The 16,284-nt window shown below is 52.5% G+C and overlaps 2 protein-coding genes across 3 annotated transcripts in view; one reads left to right on the forward strand and one right to left on the reverse strand.

Annotated features, from left to right (window-relative positions):
• The window catches only part of LARP1 (La ribonucleoprotein 1, translational regulator), a 54,989-nt gene extending 53,972 nt beyond the window's left edge, over window positions 1-1,017 (forward strand). For both annotated transcript variants that reach the window (XM_030834207.2, XM_030834209.2), the window contains one exon: window positions 1-1,017. In XM_030834207.2, coding sequence (XP_030690067.1) covers window positions 1-210 — 210 coding nt within the window. In that variant the 3' untranslated portion in view covers window positions 211-1,017.
• FAXDC2 (fatty acid hydroxylase domain containing 2) overlaps window positions 948-16,284 on the reverse strand; it is a 27,655-nt gene continuing 12,318 nt past the window's right edge. The window contains exons 5-9 of the mRNA XM_030834211.2: window positions 13,694-13,815; window positions 8,554-8,759; window positions 7,960-8,065; window positions 7,394-7,560; window positions 948-6,612 (exon numbers count right to left, since the gene is read on the reverse strand). Coding sequence (XP_030690071.1) covers window positions 6,456-6,612; window positions 7,394-7,560; window positions 7,960-8,065; window positions 8,554-8,759; window positions 13,694-13,815 — 758 coding nt within the window. The 3' untranslated portion in view covers window positions 948-6,455. The remainder of the gene's footprint in view (window positions 6,613-7,393; window positions 7,561-7,959; window positions 8,066-8,553; window positions 8,760-13,693; window positions 13,816-16,284) is intronic.

The following is a 16,284-nucleotide window of genomic DNA, read 5'->3' on the forward strand; positions in this document are numbered from 1 at the left end:
CCCCCCATGGGTGAGGAGGGCAACCACAAGCGACACCCAGTGGCAGCAGGAGGTGGCAGCGGTGAGGGCAGGAGGCGGTGCCCCTCCCAGTCTTCCGGCAGGCCCTCCGCCGTGGTCGGCCAACCCCCCACACCAGCTACCGGCCAGCCCATCCGAGAAGACGCTAAATGGACAAGCCAGCACTCGGACGCACAGACTTTGGGAAAGTGAAAAACCCTTTAGCCCTGGGGTTTTGTGGGGAGAAGGGATGGAGGGGGTAGGTGAGAGTCTGTGGGGGTGCCCAGTCCCAGGAGAGGGGACAGAGAAGGGACAGGCCTGTAGTCGTTAGGATGGGCCTTTGTGCTGAGTAGCAGCGTGTACACCATTTGGGCTATCAGAGGCGCCCCTGGGCAGGAGCCTCCACACACCCCTTCCCTCTTCTCTCTCCATGGCTCTTCTTCACATCCTAGCTTCTTCTGGGGGGGGGGAGGGTAAGGGGGGAAATTTTTTTTATATATATATATATATACATATATATATATCAAGTTTTAAATTATTGATAGTTCGTCTGGATTACCAAAATCACTCTGCAGCCCTGCCCGCGGCTGGTAGGCCGCAACCCTGGTCCCCATCCACAGCTGCGTCCTGCTCCCCCGCCAGCCAACTATGCAGCCCACAGAAAGGCCCTGTGGGCCCCATTGCCCAGCACTGTTTCACAGAAGGCTCTGGCAGCGTCCCTGGGCCCCACGAACACCAGCCCCTTGATCATCTGGGGCTTGCCATCACCTTGTTCTCTCCCTGCTGTCCCTACCACGCCCTCCTGCCATCTTCCGGGAGAAGGAAACCAAAGGATCTAGAAGGTGGGGGTGGGGAAGGTTTCGGCCTCTCTCCACTCCCCTCCCCCCATGCCCCTTACTCCCCAGCCCAGAGAGACGCTGCTCGTACCAGAAGAGACTATTGAAAGATGATTTATTTTATTTTTCTCTGACCTTTCCATCCTTGGGAAAATGGAAAAGAAAAAAAAAAAAAAAGACAAAATCGACCATAAAAGACCAAAAAAAACCATCAGAAAACCCCCACCTAATCCACAGAAAGTGATGTCTTTCCCCTACCCTTGGAATTTTCTTGTTTTGTTCTTGGAAATAGTATTTTTTTAAAAGTTGCCTTATTGTGGAGTGGGAATCTGAAATACCCAAATGCCTGTTTTCCTCGGTGGAGTCAACTCGAAGAGCTCCCACCTTCTCTGGATGTGCCTGGGCTGGATTGACTAGAATCTGTCTCTGGATTGAGTTGCATGTACAGTGCCTCCTGCCTGTAGGCAAGAGAGTTGGGGGCGGCTCAGATCAGAGCCGTGCCCAGAATATCTCCGCTGTTGCATCATTTGAAGCTGACGTCCCGTGTCTGTACACTGCTGCCACTGTCGTGTCCTTGCTCTGCTTGCTGTTGCCTCACGCCAGGGCCCGTCCTGCCGTGACACCCTTCATCCTACCCTTGGAACGCCAAGGCCAAGTTTGCTTCAGACTGTTGGAGGACAGCGTTGGCCTGGATCTGGGACACACTCGTCCTCGGCTTGACTGTCTCCCCCACCTCAGAGGGGAAAGGTGAACACTTGGCAGCTGAGGCTTGGAAACCTTTCTTGCGTTCCCTTGGTAGATCTCTGAGACCTCGAGGAGGCTTTGTCTCTTAAAAGGTGGAGGGAGATGCCGTTCTCCTCCCTTGGGCCGGGTGGGTATCCCCATCTTGTGCCCCGCCCCCTCTGCAAGCCATCTCTGCCCACCCTCCAGTTGACCCCGCCTGGGAACAAGAGATTGAGGAGGCTTTGAGGGTGGGGGGGGGGTCCTGCCAGTTGGAGAAGCCCTGTGGCAGGAAGGTATATGTGGACATAGAGTATACCTGACTTCTCCAGCCACTGACTGCTTGACTTGGGCTGTGAATGACAGCACTGGCATGTGGAATGGCTGGAGTCTCCTGGCATCCAGAGCTAGGGAGGGTGACCCAAAACTGACCCTCACAAACGGGGCTGGGTGCGGGTATGCCAACACGCTCACCACAGGGTGGTGGTGGTCATGTGCTCACGCCTCTTGGCCCTTGTCAACTGCTTCCTGTCGGGCCCTAAAGCTGGGAGTCGGAGACAGTATCTCAGGCTGGCTAGGGCTTGCCCTGTGTCTTGGGCACCTCATTGCTTTGGCCTGTGCCCTCCCCCATCTCTGGCCTCCCAGCAGTTAGTATGGGGAAGCCCATCTTATTTCCTGTGAGCCGGTTGTCTCGAAAGCCAAGGATGAGTGTCTGGTCTCTGCTCTGACAGTGGGGTTTGAGGCCTCTCCCTGCCCAATCTGGTGCCTGCCCCACAATGTGCCAGACACTGGACGCCCTCCTCCTTCCCTTCATTGCCTCTTTCTTTCCTTTGGGTTGCTCGGCCCTGTACTGTATCCAGCACCACAGAAACCTCAGTGTTTGTCCTCTGCTGGGTTTGGGGGCACAAGGAAGCCTTGGGAGTATGGGGAAAGGCTGTTCTTATCTAGAGTTTACTCCCAGGCCAGGGGGCTGCCATCCTCTCCCTGATCCTCCCCACAGACACCCCACAAAGAGGAAGCCCCTTTTGGGTGGGGAGGTGAGGACGTCATCTCAACACAGGCTGGGGTTGGGGGGGCTTTTTTCTTCCTTTTTTTCTTTCCTTTTTTTTTTTTTTTGTAACATGTTCGGAGGTAATGTTGCAAAGAGTAGTTTACATCTTCACTTTCTGAAGACACTTGAATTTAGGACCGATGTATCTGTGACAAGCACCATCCTCCATGGGGATCCAAGATCGGAGACACAAAGCAACAGCCTGCCCAAATCCTTCTGTTCATCCTGTTCCCTTCCAAGATTGGTCCATGCCAACACAGCCTTTGGGCATCAAACATCAGAAGGTCTGTGTACCTCGGCCCTGCTAAGGGGCAGGTTTCTCTCGTGCTCTCCTGAATCTGGGAGTAAAGGCACTACCAGGAGAGAGGGGCTGCCCGACCCTGCCCCAGCCTGGACCCCTTGGGCTCAGATCCAGGTGCAGAGCCCCCCGTGTCAAAGTTGTTATGTTTTTGTTTTGTTCTATTGTAGCTCTTTTTTTCCCTTTCCTGATGATTGGTTTTTGAAAAGAAAGTTGCTCAGAAAGCCCTGGCAGTGGGGAGGAGGGGCAAGAAGGACAACTAGCTTATAGGGAGGGTGGTGGTGTTTTGCCAGAAGCCTGCGTAGAGCGGTCTGGATCGCCTGGTGCCTCCTGAGCGGGGGCCCCAGGTCTCTCCTGTGTGCGCAGGGCCCGGGATGTGCCCCAGCCCCACCCTCTCCTTCAGCCGTGTTGATAGCAGAGGCAGAGAAGATAAGAGCATACAGCCCATTTCTGACTGGAGAGGAAAACTTGTCACCGGCTTTGCGGAGAAGGTTCCACCTTATGCTCATAGTACGTTATCTTTACCATGTGCTAGGATATCACACTTACAAGGACAAAAAAATGTAAAATACTTGAATGAGCTTGTATTATAACATTAATATTATTGAGAGTATCTGCTTTCCAGGCTGAAGTGATTCATTCATTATTCTAGTCCTGCTTTAGTCGTTTGTAATTTGTGGTAATTATGCTTTTCTTTTTAATACAAAAAAATGTATAAAAATAAAAACTTGAAAAGGCAAAAGCCTGGCTGGTCTCCCATGAGGGGTGCAGCTGTTGGGGGTGTGGGGGGGAGCCTGGTTCTCCTTCCGACCGCAGATGCAGAGGAGCCTGCGCTCGGGATGTGCACAGGAAACCTCTGCGGGGCTCTGCCACTGTGCTGTCGGGGAGTCTGCCCAGGGCAGGGGCGCCCGACACAGCTTCTGCGGCTGCTAGTGCTTCCAGGTGCTTCCTCGGAGATACGGAGAGCTTCTGCCAGCCTTGAATTCATGTCCGCCTCGTGTCTCAAGTGAGATGGGGCAGCTGTAGGCAGTGCCACAGACCAGAGCGACACCATTCCAGCAGCTGGAATTCCAGGACTTCAGGCACTGTCTGTGGCTTGGCATGGTGTCAGGGCACAGCCAGGAAGATACAAGTTGCTGTGACTCCTCACTGGACAGACTTCCCTGCGGGGTATAAAGGAGGGAGCAACACTCTGGCCCTGTGGAATCCAGGTCGGCCACGGAGCCCTGAAGATTGACGCCGGGGAAGGAAGGATGAGCGCTCCCACCGGGACCGGCCCCTGAGCCGCTGGTGCCTCTCCCTGGCCCGTGAGGCCAGGCACCAGCCGTGATAACAGTCTGAATGCCGGCCTGGCCTTGGGGTGTCATTACAAAAGTGAACATGAGCCTTGTTTACTCATTCCCTGACAGCTGTTTGTCTCCTGGGCCTGGCACTTGAGCGTCCCATCTGAAATGGTTTTCCAGACAATTCCACCTTGTGTCAGGTGAACAGGAACTTTAAGAGCACCGATGGCCCTGGCCCGCAGGGGCCAAAGGTGAGGCTAGGAGACAGTGGGCAGGGCTTCTGCGGGCCGCTCTGGGAAGAGGAAGACATTCATTCCTTCCACGGCTTGCTGGGAATACTCTGAAAGAAGCCACAGAGTGTTTCCTTGTGCTGCTGTGGCGCACAGACACTGTGTGGTCGTGATGCCGGAACGACTCGCATAGGGAGACAGAAACCCAAGTATCCACTGCAGAGGAGACCGGTTTGTTTTCCATCCTTTCTCCATTCACATGCACATTCTCTGCTGCCAGTGTTGAGACCTCGACCTTTCCTTGAGGCTATTTGGTAACCAGTGTCGGGGCCAGGCCCAGCGACCTGCCTAAGAAAAAGGGTGAGAGAACGAGGCCCCTCGCCCCTCTGCGCCCCAGCAGTACCTCCAGGTCTACAGATGGTAAAAGGAGAGACCGCCATTCTTCCTCTTCCTCCACACTCCTCATTCCCGACCCTTGCTCAGTGCACTGAAGAGGGACTGTTTTCCAACTGTTTGTTTATTCGTAGGACAGGTTGTGGGTGCAGGTCAGCAGCTATGAGCACGTCCAGCACTGGTGCACCAGGAGCTGTGCTCAAGCGAAGGGCATGTGGTCCCAGGGAGGGGGCTGGGCCCACCCAGGCCCGAGGAGGACGCTGCCTGCTAAGCGCCTGGTCGGCCTCTTGGGCAGGTCCTCTGGGGAGATAGGGCCCGTGGCAGGAGGTCGTCCTCTTTGATAGCTCTGCCTGGAGATGTGGCCCTATCAGATGTTAAAGTATTTTATAAAACTACAGCGGGTGGTTTTCTGGACAGAGGAGAACTGAATGTTCAGGAGAATATCAGACTTTGGAAACTATAATGGTGGCCTTGCAAATCAGAGTGTCTTCACGTTGATACTGGGAGCCACAGGGTTCCTGGCAATGTCAGAAGCAGCTGAGCGAACCCAGGGTGGGAACTGCTTCCACCTGGGCAGCTCTGTGGTTTTGTGGTAGACAATAAGGTCTCATTGGAAAAGGCATTACTGCTAAAGTCATCCTGTAAAAATGGTGCTGAAGCAACTGGTTCATCATTTGAGGGGGAAATAAGGATTTTACCCGCTGTTCAGCCGTGTATTTCGTGCTTTAGTGGAGGAAGAGGGTTCTAGCTCCTTCGGTCCTGCCTCAGAGAGCCTAATTAGGGGCCTCAGTTGGGTGTCCCCAAAGGTCAGCAACTCTGACCCTACCCTCTGTGGCTAAAAGGGGGCCCCAGCTGAGCGGGGCCACAGGGTTTGGCCCTTGGTTTCCGCCTGTGGCTGAAGGTATTGAGATTTGGTCTGCGCCTCTTTTTGGTATCTCAGTTGTAATCACAGGAGGAGCTCCTGTGATTGGTATTTTCAGAGAGGGGCGATGTCCAATTGCAGTGGGGCAGAGTTGAAGTGGGGTCTTTATCACGCTGTGTGTCTGTGCGTGTGCGTGCGTGTGCGCGTGCGTGTGTGTGTGCGCGTGTGTGTGTTGGGAAGCAGTGGGGACTTGATCCCAGAACCGTTGCCAGGGTGTCCTGGCCCTGGCCTGAGTACAGAATGAGAGAGGCTTTTGGGGACAGGAAGGGGCAAAGCAGTATCTTCTGGTTCTCCCACCCCTTGGCATCAGGAGGAGCTATGGCTGGAGCCACACGGCCTCCTGCCACCTTTGTCATTCTCTGTCTTGGCAGGGCTACCAAGGAGTCATCTGGTGTCCCTCTCCCCTTCCACAGCAGAGGACCAGGGGGACCCCCCAGGAGCCCTGTCAAAGTGGCTTCTTCCCTCTGACTGGTCTCCATTCCAAGGAGCTATATTTTTTCGTTACGCCAATCCCTGGTCCCCTTTGGGATGATAGGGGTAGTTGGGGGAGCCCTGGTCCCCTCCTTGGGCCTGCTTTTCCAGGAGGCTGACCTCCCCCCTGCCCTCGTGGTTTGTCATCAGAGTGCGTGGCTGAAGGAGCGAGTTGGTAGGTGCGACCAGGAGGCCTCAGGCCACCTTAGCAGACCGTGCAGAGGGCACGGCTAGGATGGCACTCGGGCCGTGTCTTAGTCCATCTTCTTCGGGGGATCAGGGATGCTCTCGGAGAGCGGGGTGAAGCCCAGCAGGATCATGTGTCTCTCGTAGGCCTTGGTCTGCTTAAACACAGTGTCAGTCCCGTGGAGGTGGTCCAGCACCCCCAGGACCCCATAGCACTGGTTGAACCTGGAGGAGAGAGGAGGGTGCTGTAGGCGGGCGAGCTCACGTTCATTTCACCTGTGCCAGCCTCGCACACATTTCTGAGCCTTCCTATCCCACACCCATCCCCACCATGCTGCCCACCTGCTTCCGGTTAACCCAGGCGGTGGTGCACATATTCCTGGGGCCATTCCAGACTGAAAAGCTATGCTCTTCCTTTGGAAAGCTCTCTGTGATTTCGACGCACACAGCTCAGAACCTGGGGCAAAGCCAGCTTGTTCAGGTAGGTTCTGGGACCACCTCCATCAGAATCCCCTGGAACACAACTAAATGCAGATGCCAAGGCCTGCTCCCCCAGATGCTTTGATTCAGTGTATTTGGAGTGGAACCCAAGAGGCTGCATTTGAGGAAGGCATCTCAGGAGATTCTGGTGCAGGAGTTTCCTAGGCCACACCGACGAGCCTGGAGGCTTTCAGAGCGTGCACAGACAGCTTCTGTCGAATTGCCTACGGGAATTCTATGCATGTATGCATCTTCCTGGTAGTGCCCATGGCTTACACTAGATCCTCAAAGGGTCCAGGACCTAAATGCGGGTTAAAGACCCATAGTGGCAGGAAGATCCAATCAGACAGAAAGAGAATGGCAAGGTGATCTGGGTCCCAGGATGGTCACCTTTGTCCCCACCTGCAGACCTCTCTCTCCACTAGACCCACATTTGAACTGAGACACCGGTGTCTGCTGTCAGGAGCTCTAGGAGTCAACGTGGGGGCTACTGCCCGGAGACCCACAGTGGGGAGGGTTGCCTTACTTGAGATGGTGGTAGTCATGGAATTCAGGTGAAGGCAAGAAGGGTAGGTGGTAGCCACAGTGGGAGATGATGGTGATGATGAGGACCAAAGAAAACCAAATGGTGATGGAGGACAAGTGGGATCCCATGACGATGGGACCCACCATCGCCGGCAGCATGTTGGAGACCTGCAAGGAGAGGGCTGTTCGAAGAGGGGCCCAAGGGGATGGAGGGGACGCAGGTGGGTGTCCGGGAAGACTTCTTGACCCAGATCTGGGGAAGCTGAATGAGTTTCTGGACTTGATTTGCTGGACTCCTTCAGACATGAAACTTAGGACAAGTTATTAACTGTTTGAACCTCAACTTCCTCATTAGCAAAATGAGGATTTACACAGTTGTTGGGAGGATTAAATGAGATAACTTATGTTGGGCATCTAGCATCGCCCGGCATATGCCAACAACAAATGGTAGCTGTTGAATGGGCAGAAGAGCGAGCCAGTGTGATCCCGCTCTGTGCAGGAGACTACCTTAGGGAAGGGGGTTGGCGCCCGCTGCCCTTTCCTCTGGGGGAGCCGAGCTCTACTCACCACGTGCTCAATAGGATGTGCGTAGAGGGAGATCACACCAATGGGAGCTGTCCACTCGTGGTGTTTCTTGTGGATTTTCTTGTAGAGTTTTGGGTGGTGAAGGAGGCTGGGAAGAGAGTTAACAGTTGATAAATCGGCCAACCTCCCTCTCCCCCTGCCCCACCAGAACACGAGAAACCAAAGGTAGGAACTGGGGTTATATCCACGGAGCAAAGTTTCACATCCAGTGAAAACACACTGGATTGGTGCTCCGACAGCCCTGCCTTGTGAGTTCTGGTGACGTTGCCTCTCTCTACCTCAGTTGTATGAGCTGTAAAATAGGGAGGATGGCCAGAAAGGATTCAATTAAGGGGATGAATGGGAAACTGCCCTGCCACACGCATGAACGGAGATCCCGGACCCTCGTCGGTGGTCGCACATCGTCAGCGGTGGAGCGAAGAGTCGTCTTCGTGTTAGCTAGTTAGTGGGAGGCTCTTGATGCCAGGTGCTGTTGGTCGCACCCCTACAACTCCGAGGAGGTCAGGTTTCACCCCCATTGGTGGGTGAACCTGGGAGAGTGAGGAGCTGGCTGTGCTCAGGAAGGAAAGCGCTCACCGGTGTGCATAGTAGAACAGCACTTCCTCAGTCAGCGTGAAGACTGCCAGCTCCAGGAGGAACCAGTGGAAGGTGGGTAGCTCTCGGCGGCAGGGGTCGCCCCGCAGCTTGAGGATGAGATAGAGCCAGACCATCATGGGGAAAGAGATCACAAACTGGTTGAAGAGAACCACGTGGATAGACTGGCGTAGTTTCATGGGGTCCACCTGCCCGGGGGGGAAGAAGGAAGAAAGGAGGTGGATGAGAGTAGGTCTTTCCCTTCTAGGAACCAGGCTCCTCTGTGAGCAGCTCTCGGGAGGCCCTCACTCGGGACTGGATGCTAGGAGTGATGTCTGCCTGTAGCCAGCAACCCCTGAGTGCTGCCCGGCCCAGGGATGGAACCGCCTGGTACTGCCCTGCCTTTGGAAACTCCCCTCCTCCGGCCTTAGTTTCTGCCTGAAGCTGCCTGCTCCTTCCTGCTTCTGCAGCTTCCACCACCGTCCTCCCCTTTTCTCTGGCCAGGCCCAACCCCACGTACTCCCGACAGGCATCTTGGGGAGCCTCCAGGGTGCTTGGAGAAGGCTCCCAGCTTCATTCCTTCTTCAGCCTTTTGGTCCCTGCTCGTCCAGAGAGCCTTGACCAGGACCAGGTGCAGAGATCAGGGTCGCCTGCCTCCTCGTGTGGTCCAGCCTTCCTGGGTGGGAGCCAGGGAGCTGCTATCTGGCCTCTTGTCCCGCTTGCTGTGAGCAGGTCTTGCTGGTTTTCAGGGTGGGGCTGTCAGGATGTGGGGCTGCCTGCGCATTCTCCCCAGAGCGCTGTGGGGAGCTGGCCTCACGTGCTCACATCCCTTCGAGCCTCAAGACTACAGCCAGCGTTTCCTTGGGAACCAGTGACCCCTGACCCTTCCATTTGTCAGCGCCCTGGAGCTCCTGGGAATAGCCCCATCTCCACAGGTCACTTGCTGGTCCCGATGAACTGGTTTGGCATTCTCAAAGGGGATTCCCTCCTGAGAACTGTCTGCAAGCTGGAGGGTTTCTGCTCCTAGGTGCAGCCGGGTTCAGCGTGGTCCTCATACTTCAGGCCTGCCTGTTCCTCTGCCTTTTCCATGTCCTGCATGTATTGATGGACCAGAATTCATCCCATGGTGAAGCCAGGTCTGGGCAGCCTTGGTCTGAGAGCACCACAGAGGAAGCCATACACCTCTTCCAGCAGCCTTGAGCAGGAGGTGGGTGTGACATGCGATTATTCACTCAGCTGATATCGAGCACCCTCTATGTGTCAGGCAGTGTTCTATGTGCTGGGAAGGAAGCAGTGAACAAAAAGACTCCTGCCCTCACTGAGTTTATACTCTTATCGTTTTAAGTAGAATGGTCAGGGTAGGCTTCACTGAGATGGTGAGATTTGAACAAAGATGAGGGAAACAGGTATCTGGGGGAAGTGTCTTCTGGCAAAGGGAAGAGCTGGTGAAAAGGCTCCACGATAGGCCACACTCCTGGCGTACTTGGCTGGAGAAGAGTGAGGTGTGAGGTGGGGAGAAGTGGGAGGGGAGGTCAGAGAAGCAGGGAGGAGCCAGTGCGTACAGGGCCCCGTAGGCCACTTTGAGGACCTTGGCTTTTATTCCAAGAGAAGCGAGGGTCATCCCAAGGTTGTGAGCGGAGAAGTGACAGGATCTTACAGGGTTACTCTGGCTGCTGTGCTGGGAATAGACAGTAGGAGACCAAGAATACAAACGGGAAGACTAGAAGTGCTGAAGTACACATTTAAGAGGATGGTGGCGATGGAGGTGGTGGGAAAGGGCTGGATCCTGGATCCATTTGGAAATTGCGCCAATAGGGTTTCCTGATCGATTGGATGTGGTGTACGAGGGAAAGACAGTCGTCAGGGGTGACTCCAAGGCCTCTGGACTGAAAGGCTCCCCAGCTGAGACTGGGGAGGCTGTGGGTATCAAAGGCTTTGGGGGCTGGGAGAGCAGGAATTCTCCTTGGGTCATGTTGCACTGGAGATGTCAGGGAGGCATTTGGATGTTTAGTCCTGCACCGGGAGAGAGTTCTGAGCTCGAGAGGTAAATTGGCGAGCTGTTGGCGTTGAGGCGGTTATTTAAAGTCATGACGCCGAGGGGATGAGGACAGAGAAGACGACGAGGCTGTGCCCTGGGCGTCAGCGTAAACAGGGTGGGGAGGTTAGGCTGGGGAGGATCCAGAAAGGAGGCTGTGAAGGGGTGAGTGGCGAGCTGTGAGGACACAGTGGGGCCTTGGCAGCCGGTATAAGAAGCTACAACAGGATGCGGCATGAGCAACTTGTGGAGACGGCCCTGGTAGGTCTAATGAGACAAGCCTGCGACAGGAGCACTGGTGACCTAGCCCAGGACAATCGTGGTGGAGCGGTGGAGGTGAAGGCCTGATGCTAGGAGGTTTCTAGAGGAGGTGAGAGGATTGTTTTGTGATTATTTTAGGAGGTGCAGGCTGAAGGATTTAGAGTTTTATGGTGTCTGAACTTAGCTTCAAATGATGAAGCAAAAAATTATAGATGCATAGATATTTATAGTTTTATATACAGAAAAAGCACATATTGTAAAATGTTTAAGACAAGACTGGAGAATCTAGGTGGTATATAAATGAGTGATCAGGGTACTACTACCTTTTCCACTTCTGTATACATGTTTTCAATTTTTCATAATTCTGAAATTTTGGGAAAAGACAGTGGACAGGGAGAAATCAGAAACTGTATAGACAACCCTTTAAAGAGCTTTGCTGCAAAGGGGACCAAAAATATGAGTGGGAGTGAGTATGGGAGATGGACGCAAGGTTTTTGGTTTTGGTTTGGTTTTAAGCTGGGAAAAATTATAGCAGGTTTGTAATAAGCCAGAGAGTAAAATCCAGAAGAGGAAGAAAAAAAAAGGACAAAAGAAAGAGAAGGAAGAATTGCTGGAGCAACTTGCTGGAGTAAACAAGAGGTGCTGGGTGTAGCGTGCAGACAGTGGAGGAACGGGCTGGAGTAGGACCAGAGAGAGGCCACGGGCTGCAGCAGGTGGGCAGTCAGAGCGTGTGCGCAAGTGCTGCCCCCAGCCTGCGGTGGTGCACGGCTGGGGGAGCTGTCTTCTGCTTGAAGCAAGGCCACCCTCTGGGAGGAGGTGACGCGCAGAGGTGTTGAGGATCTGAGGAGGGAGGAGAGGCGTGAACTAGCCATCCAGTCCAGGAGAGTGGGAGGGTACCCAGAGCCGGGCGGCGGGGGTGGCTGGTGGTGTCCTATGAATGCCGTTGCGTTCAGGTCCCACTCGATGACCTGTTTCTGATGTCTTAGGTCAGGGGTCAGACCTTCTTGGAATGGGCCGAAGATGAAATGGCATCTGGGGCTTCCTTCTTACTTGTGTGACTACCTGAGGTGCACACAGTGTAGGAGCAGATGAGACGAGCTTTCCAAGAACAGTCTAACCTTGAACTAGTCAGTGCACCTTTCTGAACCTCAGCTTCTGCCAAATGCCACGAGACCTTCCCTGTGTGGCCCTCCATTCATGGTAGACTGTGAAGTTTATTGCGCTAGGTGATTCTCTTGAGAGCTGATGTGGCCTGGTGGTTCAGGGCACAAGCCCTGGTGTCACAAAACTTGAGTGTGAATCATGGTTCTAAGCCATGTCACATTTCAGAGCCTCTGTTTTCTCTTCTGAATGATGAAGATGTTTACAGTACTTGGCCTTGAATGTACGCATTCAGTCAGTGGTGCCTGGTAAGGAGACCTCCGTGGTCTGACAGGTGAAACGTTCTCAAGGAACAAGCCCTGCTTTTAACCCTTTGGCTCTGGTCCCTGCCTGCTGAACTGGGCATGGAGGAGGCCCCTGCCGTCTCAAGTGAGGGGCACTGTGAGCCAGGCCAGTAGCTCTGGTTCAGGAAGGGACCGTCCTGAAAGCCTGGATCAAGGGCACTATTTCTCAGCCACTCTGCTTTCTAGAGTGCTGGCCTGGGTAGAATTCCCTGAGAGCTGAGGTGACTCACCCAGGCACCTGGACAGATAATTAAAAATGATTGTCTGGGCTTCCCTGGTGGCGCAGTGGTTAAGAATCTGCCTGCCGATGCAGGGGACACAGGTTCGAGCCCTGGTCCGGGAAGATCCCACATGCCGCGGAGCAACTAAGCCCGTGTGCCACAACTACTGAGCCCACGTGCCACAACTAGCGCCTGGAGCCCGTGCTCCGCAACCAGAGAAGCCACTGCAATGAGAAGCCGGCGCACCGCAATGCAGAGTAGCCCCCGCTCGCCACAACTAGAGAAAGCCTGCGCACAGCAACGAAGAACCAACGCAGCCAAAAATAGAAACAAATAAATAAGTGAATTTATAAAAAAAAAAAAGAAAAGAAAATGATTGTCTTGTCTGGGAAGGAAGCCAGGATGTGGTTTTGGTGGAGCTGGGGTAAAAAAATCTGGGTTTAAGAATCAACTTCTTCCTTGTTGTGTAAGAAAAGGCTTCTGAGGTTGTCAGAGCGCTAAGCAGGCAAGCCAGGCTCAGGGAGCAGTGAACAGTGGGGCTCAATTCCCCGGCCTGTGTCCATCCAAGGTACGTGCTTGGCTTTTTCTCTCCTTCGGGGCCAGGAGTTCCTTGTCAGCAAGGTCCAGGCCTTGTTTACCATGGATGACCTACGTACTATTGGTGGTACTGAATAATCAGGAAGGAGGACCTGCTTAAAAAACCACCACCACCGACACATTCACAATTAATATGATAGTGGGGTTATGCGTTGTTTCAGCAGCTGTGTCCCTCTCTCACAAGGGCAGCTGTTATCCGTGTTTTCAGCATCTAGTTATTGCTGTCCCTTCTCCCATGGATAGGTGGAGACCTACCTGACATATCTGGGACTCGGTCCAGTGCTGGGCTGAGACAATCATTTCTGTTCCTAAAATGCTGGCCACAGTGCCGTAGGCCAGCACAGGCAGGTAGAGAGCCAGGCCTGGGAGCCAGAAGATTAGTTTTGACTGACATTAGTCTTGGCTGGCTGGCTAATGTCATATTATTTCCTCTCTCTAATCTTCTAACCTGAGGGAGCCTTGTACAGAATCACTTGGCTCCCACCCGCCCCGGTCTCTCCTGGGCCAGCCAGCAGAATTTGGAGAATGTGGCTTTAGCCCCTGCTTTCTGTGCCTTGACCAGGAGAAGCTGCAGCAACACTTACAGGGTCATTCTTGCCGACCTGAATTCGGTAGCGGGAGATGAAGTTAGGCTTTCCAGTTGTGTCAACCACCAGTAGAAGTCCACTGACGGTCCAGAAGAGCAGAACGGGCACCTGGGTGGCACCTGAGGTTGGGAAGAAGAAGGAAACGTCAGGACAACTTCAGGAGCTGGCGGCGCACGTATTCCCCGAACACATGCTCGGTGGTAACTGAGGCTGCGTCGTAGGCAGGCCCTTGCCAGGGCCTTGGTGTCTGGGTGCTCGGGGCTGGGGGCCTGCCTTCAGTCTTGGGGTGACAAACCAGCTGTGGGGACTGGAATGGGTCACTTAAGGAGTGTCTCTATTTCTTTTCTTAGCTGTAGAACGGGGACAACAACCTTCTAGGCGGTTGGAGAAAAAAACAACACAAAACTATGGTAAGATGTATGATACACTCCGAACAGAAATGAATTTCGGTTGACATTTGGGCGTCTGTGCCCACTGAGCCCTTTAAGAATAGCCAAGGAAGGGAGAAGCAAAGGGAGAAGCAGAGGAGGAGTTTGGTATGGTGTAGCTCACCACGGGCACTTGGGTTCCCCAATCCCCATGACCTTATGATGACATGAGCAGGGGTACTTCAGGCATCCAGTGAGCATTTCCCAAAGTGGAAAACCTACCTCTCAAGGGGCTCCTTGGTTAAAACAGTCTTCACACCCTACCTTCTTGGAGAGTCAGGGTCCAGACAAGTGTGGTCACAGCTCTGAGAATTCCTGTTTGACTTTGTTAAATTCAACCTTTCTCAGGCTTTTCTTTACCCAGCACTCTGTCTTCTCAGAACATCTGAGAATAGACTGGCCATTCGTCCCTGTCTGCCCAGGACAATTTCAGTATGTATCCATCATATCCATCATGATTAATAACCCCTCCTTTATTCTCACAATGTCCCATTTCGATGATAAGTCGTATGGTCTCCCCACCCATGAACCTCCGATAGAACTGATGTGCTGCAGGGTATTTTAGAAAATACCGATCAACACAAATTTAGATAGGGCTTTTTGCCCCACTTCCCACTTTTCCATGAAGTCATCCCAAGTATTTCTGTTCTCCTCCTGTGAACAAATAAGCACTTTGTCCACCCCCGTTGGCAGTTATTCAAGTGACGTTGTAGTGTTACCTAACTCTTGTACTCTTAACTTTATTTTTCCTTGATTTGCCGCCTCCTCTAATTTCAATATTCCAAGGAGCAAGGGTGTTTAACTTAATTCTCTGTCTCTGCATTCTTCCTCCAGTACCCTTCTTGCTCCATCAATCACTGTGCCGTGTGGCAGTTGATACCTGAAAAATACTTGGCTAGCACTGTGAGGAAATGGGATTGGCTCAAACATCCTCAGGGCAGTTTGGCAGTATCTGAAGTGAGGAAAAGATCAGAGTGACAGACGAAGACAGAGACAGAGAGACAAAGACAGAAAGAGGGGAAGAAAGAAAAGACATACACACACTCGTGCACATAAATGCCCATCTCAGCAAATAAAAAAAAGCACAGTAGAACATTTAAGTAACCTAAATGTCCCGGATCTTAGTTCCCTGACCAGGGATGGAATCCAGGCCACGGCAGCGAAAGCACGGAGTCCTAACCACTCGAATTCCCAGAGAATGGACTAAATTGATTAGAATATTTCCACACAATGGAATAGACAGGACAGCTTACAATATTGAGCAAATCTGTATCAGTTGATATGGAAAGATGTCCATAATCAATTCAATGAAAAAAAGTTAAAAAAATAGTAGATGTCGGGACTTCTCTGGTGGCTCAGTGGTTAAGAATACACCTGTCAATGCAGGGGACACGGGTTCGAGCCCTGGTCTGGGAAGATCCCACATGCCAAGGAGCAGCCAAGCCCGTGAGCCACAACTACTGAGCCTGCACTCTAGAGCCCGCAAGCCACAACTCCTGAAGCTCGAGCACCTAGAGCCTGTGCTCCGCAACAAGAGAAGCCACCGCAATGAGAAGCCTGCACAGTGCAACGAAGACTAGCCTCCTCTCTCTGCAACTAGAGAAAACCTGTGTGCGGCAGCGAAGATCCAAAAAAAGCAGCCAGAAATAAATAAATTTAAAAAAATAGTAGATGTCTTTTAAATTTAACCAAATATGCAGTATACTAACAGTGCTTATTTCGTGGATATGAGAGGTAGGTGATTTTCACCTTCTTTATGCTTATTTGAATTGTGTGATTTTTATTTATTTTATTTAAGTGAGCATGTATTTACTTTTATCCTCAGAAATAAGAAACTTTATTTTGAAAAAGAAAAAAACTTAGGTTGGTTGTTGCCTAGCGGGCCACCCTTCGAGGTGCCTGCCTACGTGTCAATCCAAGGGCTCCTGGAGGAATATACCGGATGAAAATCACAAGAGGTGATCTTGAACTGTTTTCCAGTTCTAACATTTCAAATGGCAAATATTTTTTCTCTCTGGTATTTGCTTATCACTGAGGTGATAGGTGGTTTTCCCATCATCGTAACAGAAACATATAAAATGTTTTCCCACCACTCTCCCCATGTATATTTGCAATCTGCATTGTTCTTTTCAATGAGTGCTTAAGATTCCATTAACCTGT

This window comes from Globicephala melas, chromosome 3 (assembly GCF_963455315.2).
Source record: "Globicephala melas chromosome 3, mGloMel1.2, whole genome shotgun sequence".
Lineage (NCBI taxonomy): Eukaryota > Metazoa > Chordata > Mammalia > Artiodactyla > Delphinidae > Globicephala > Globicephala melas.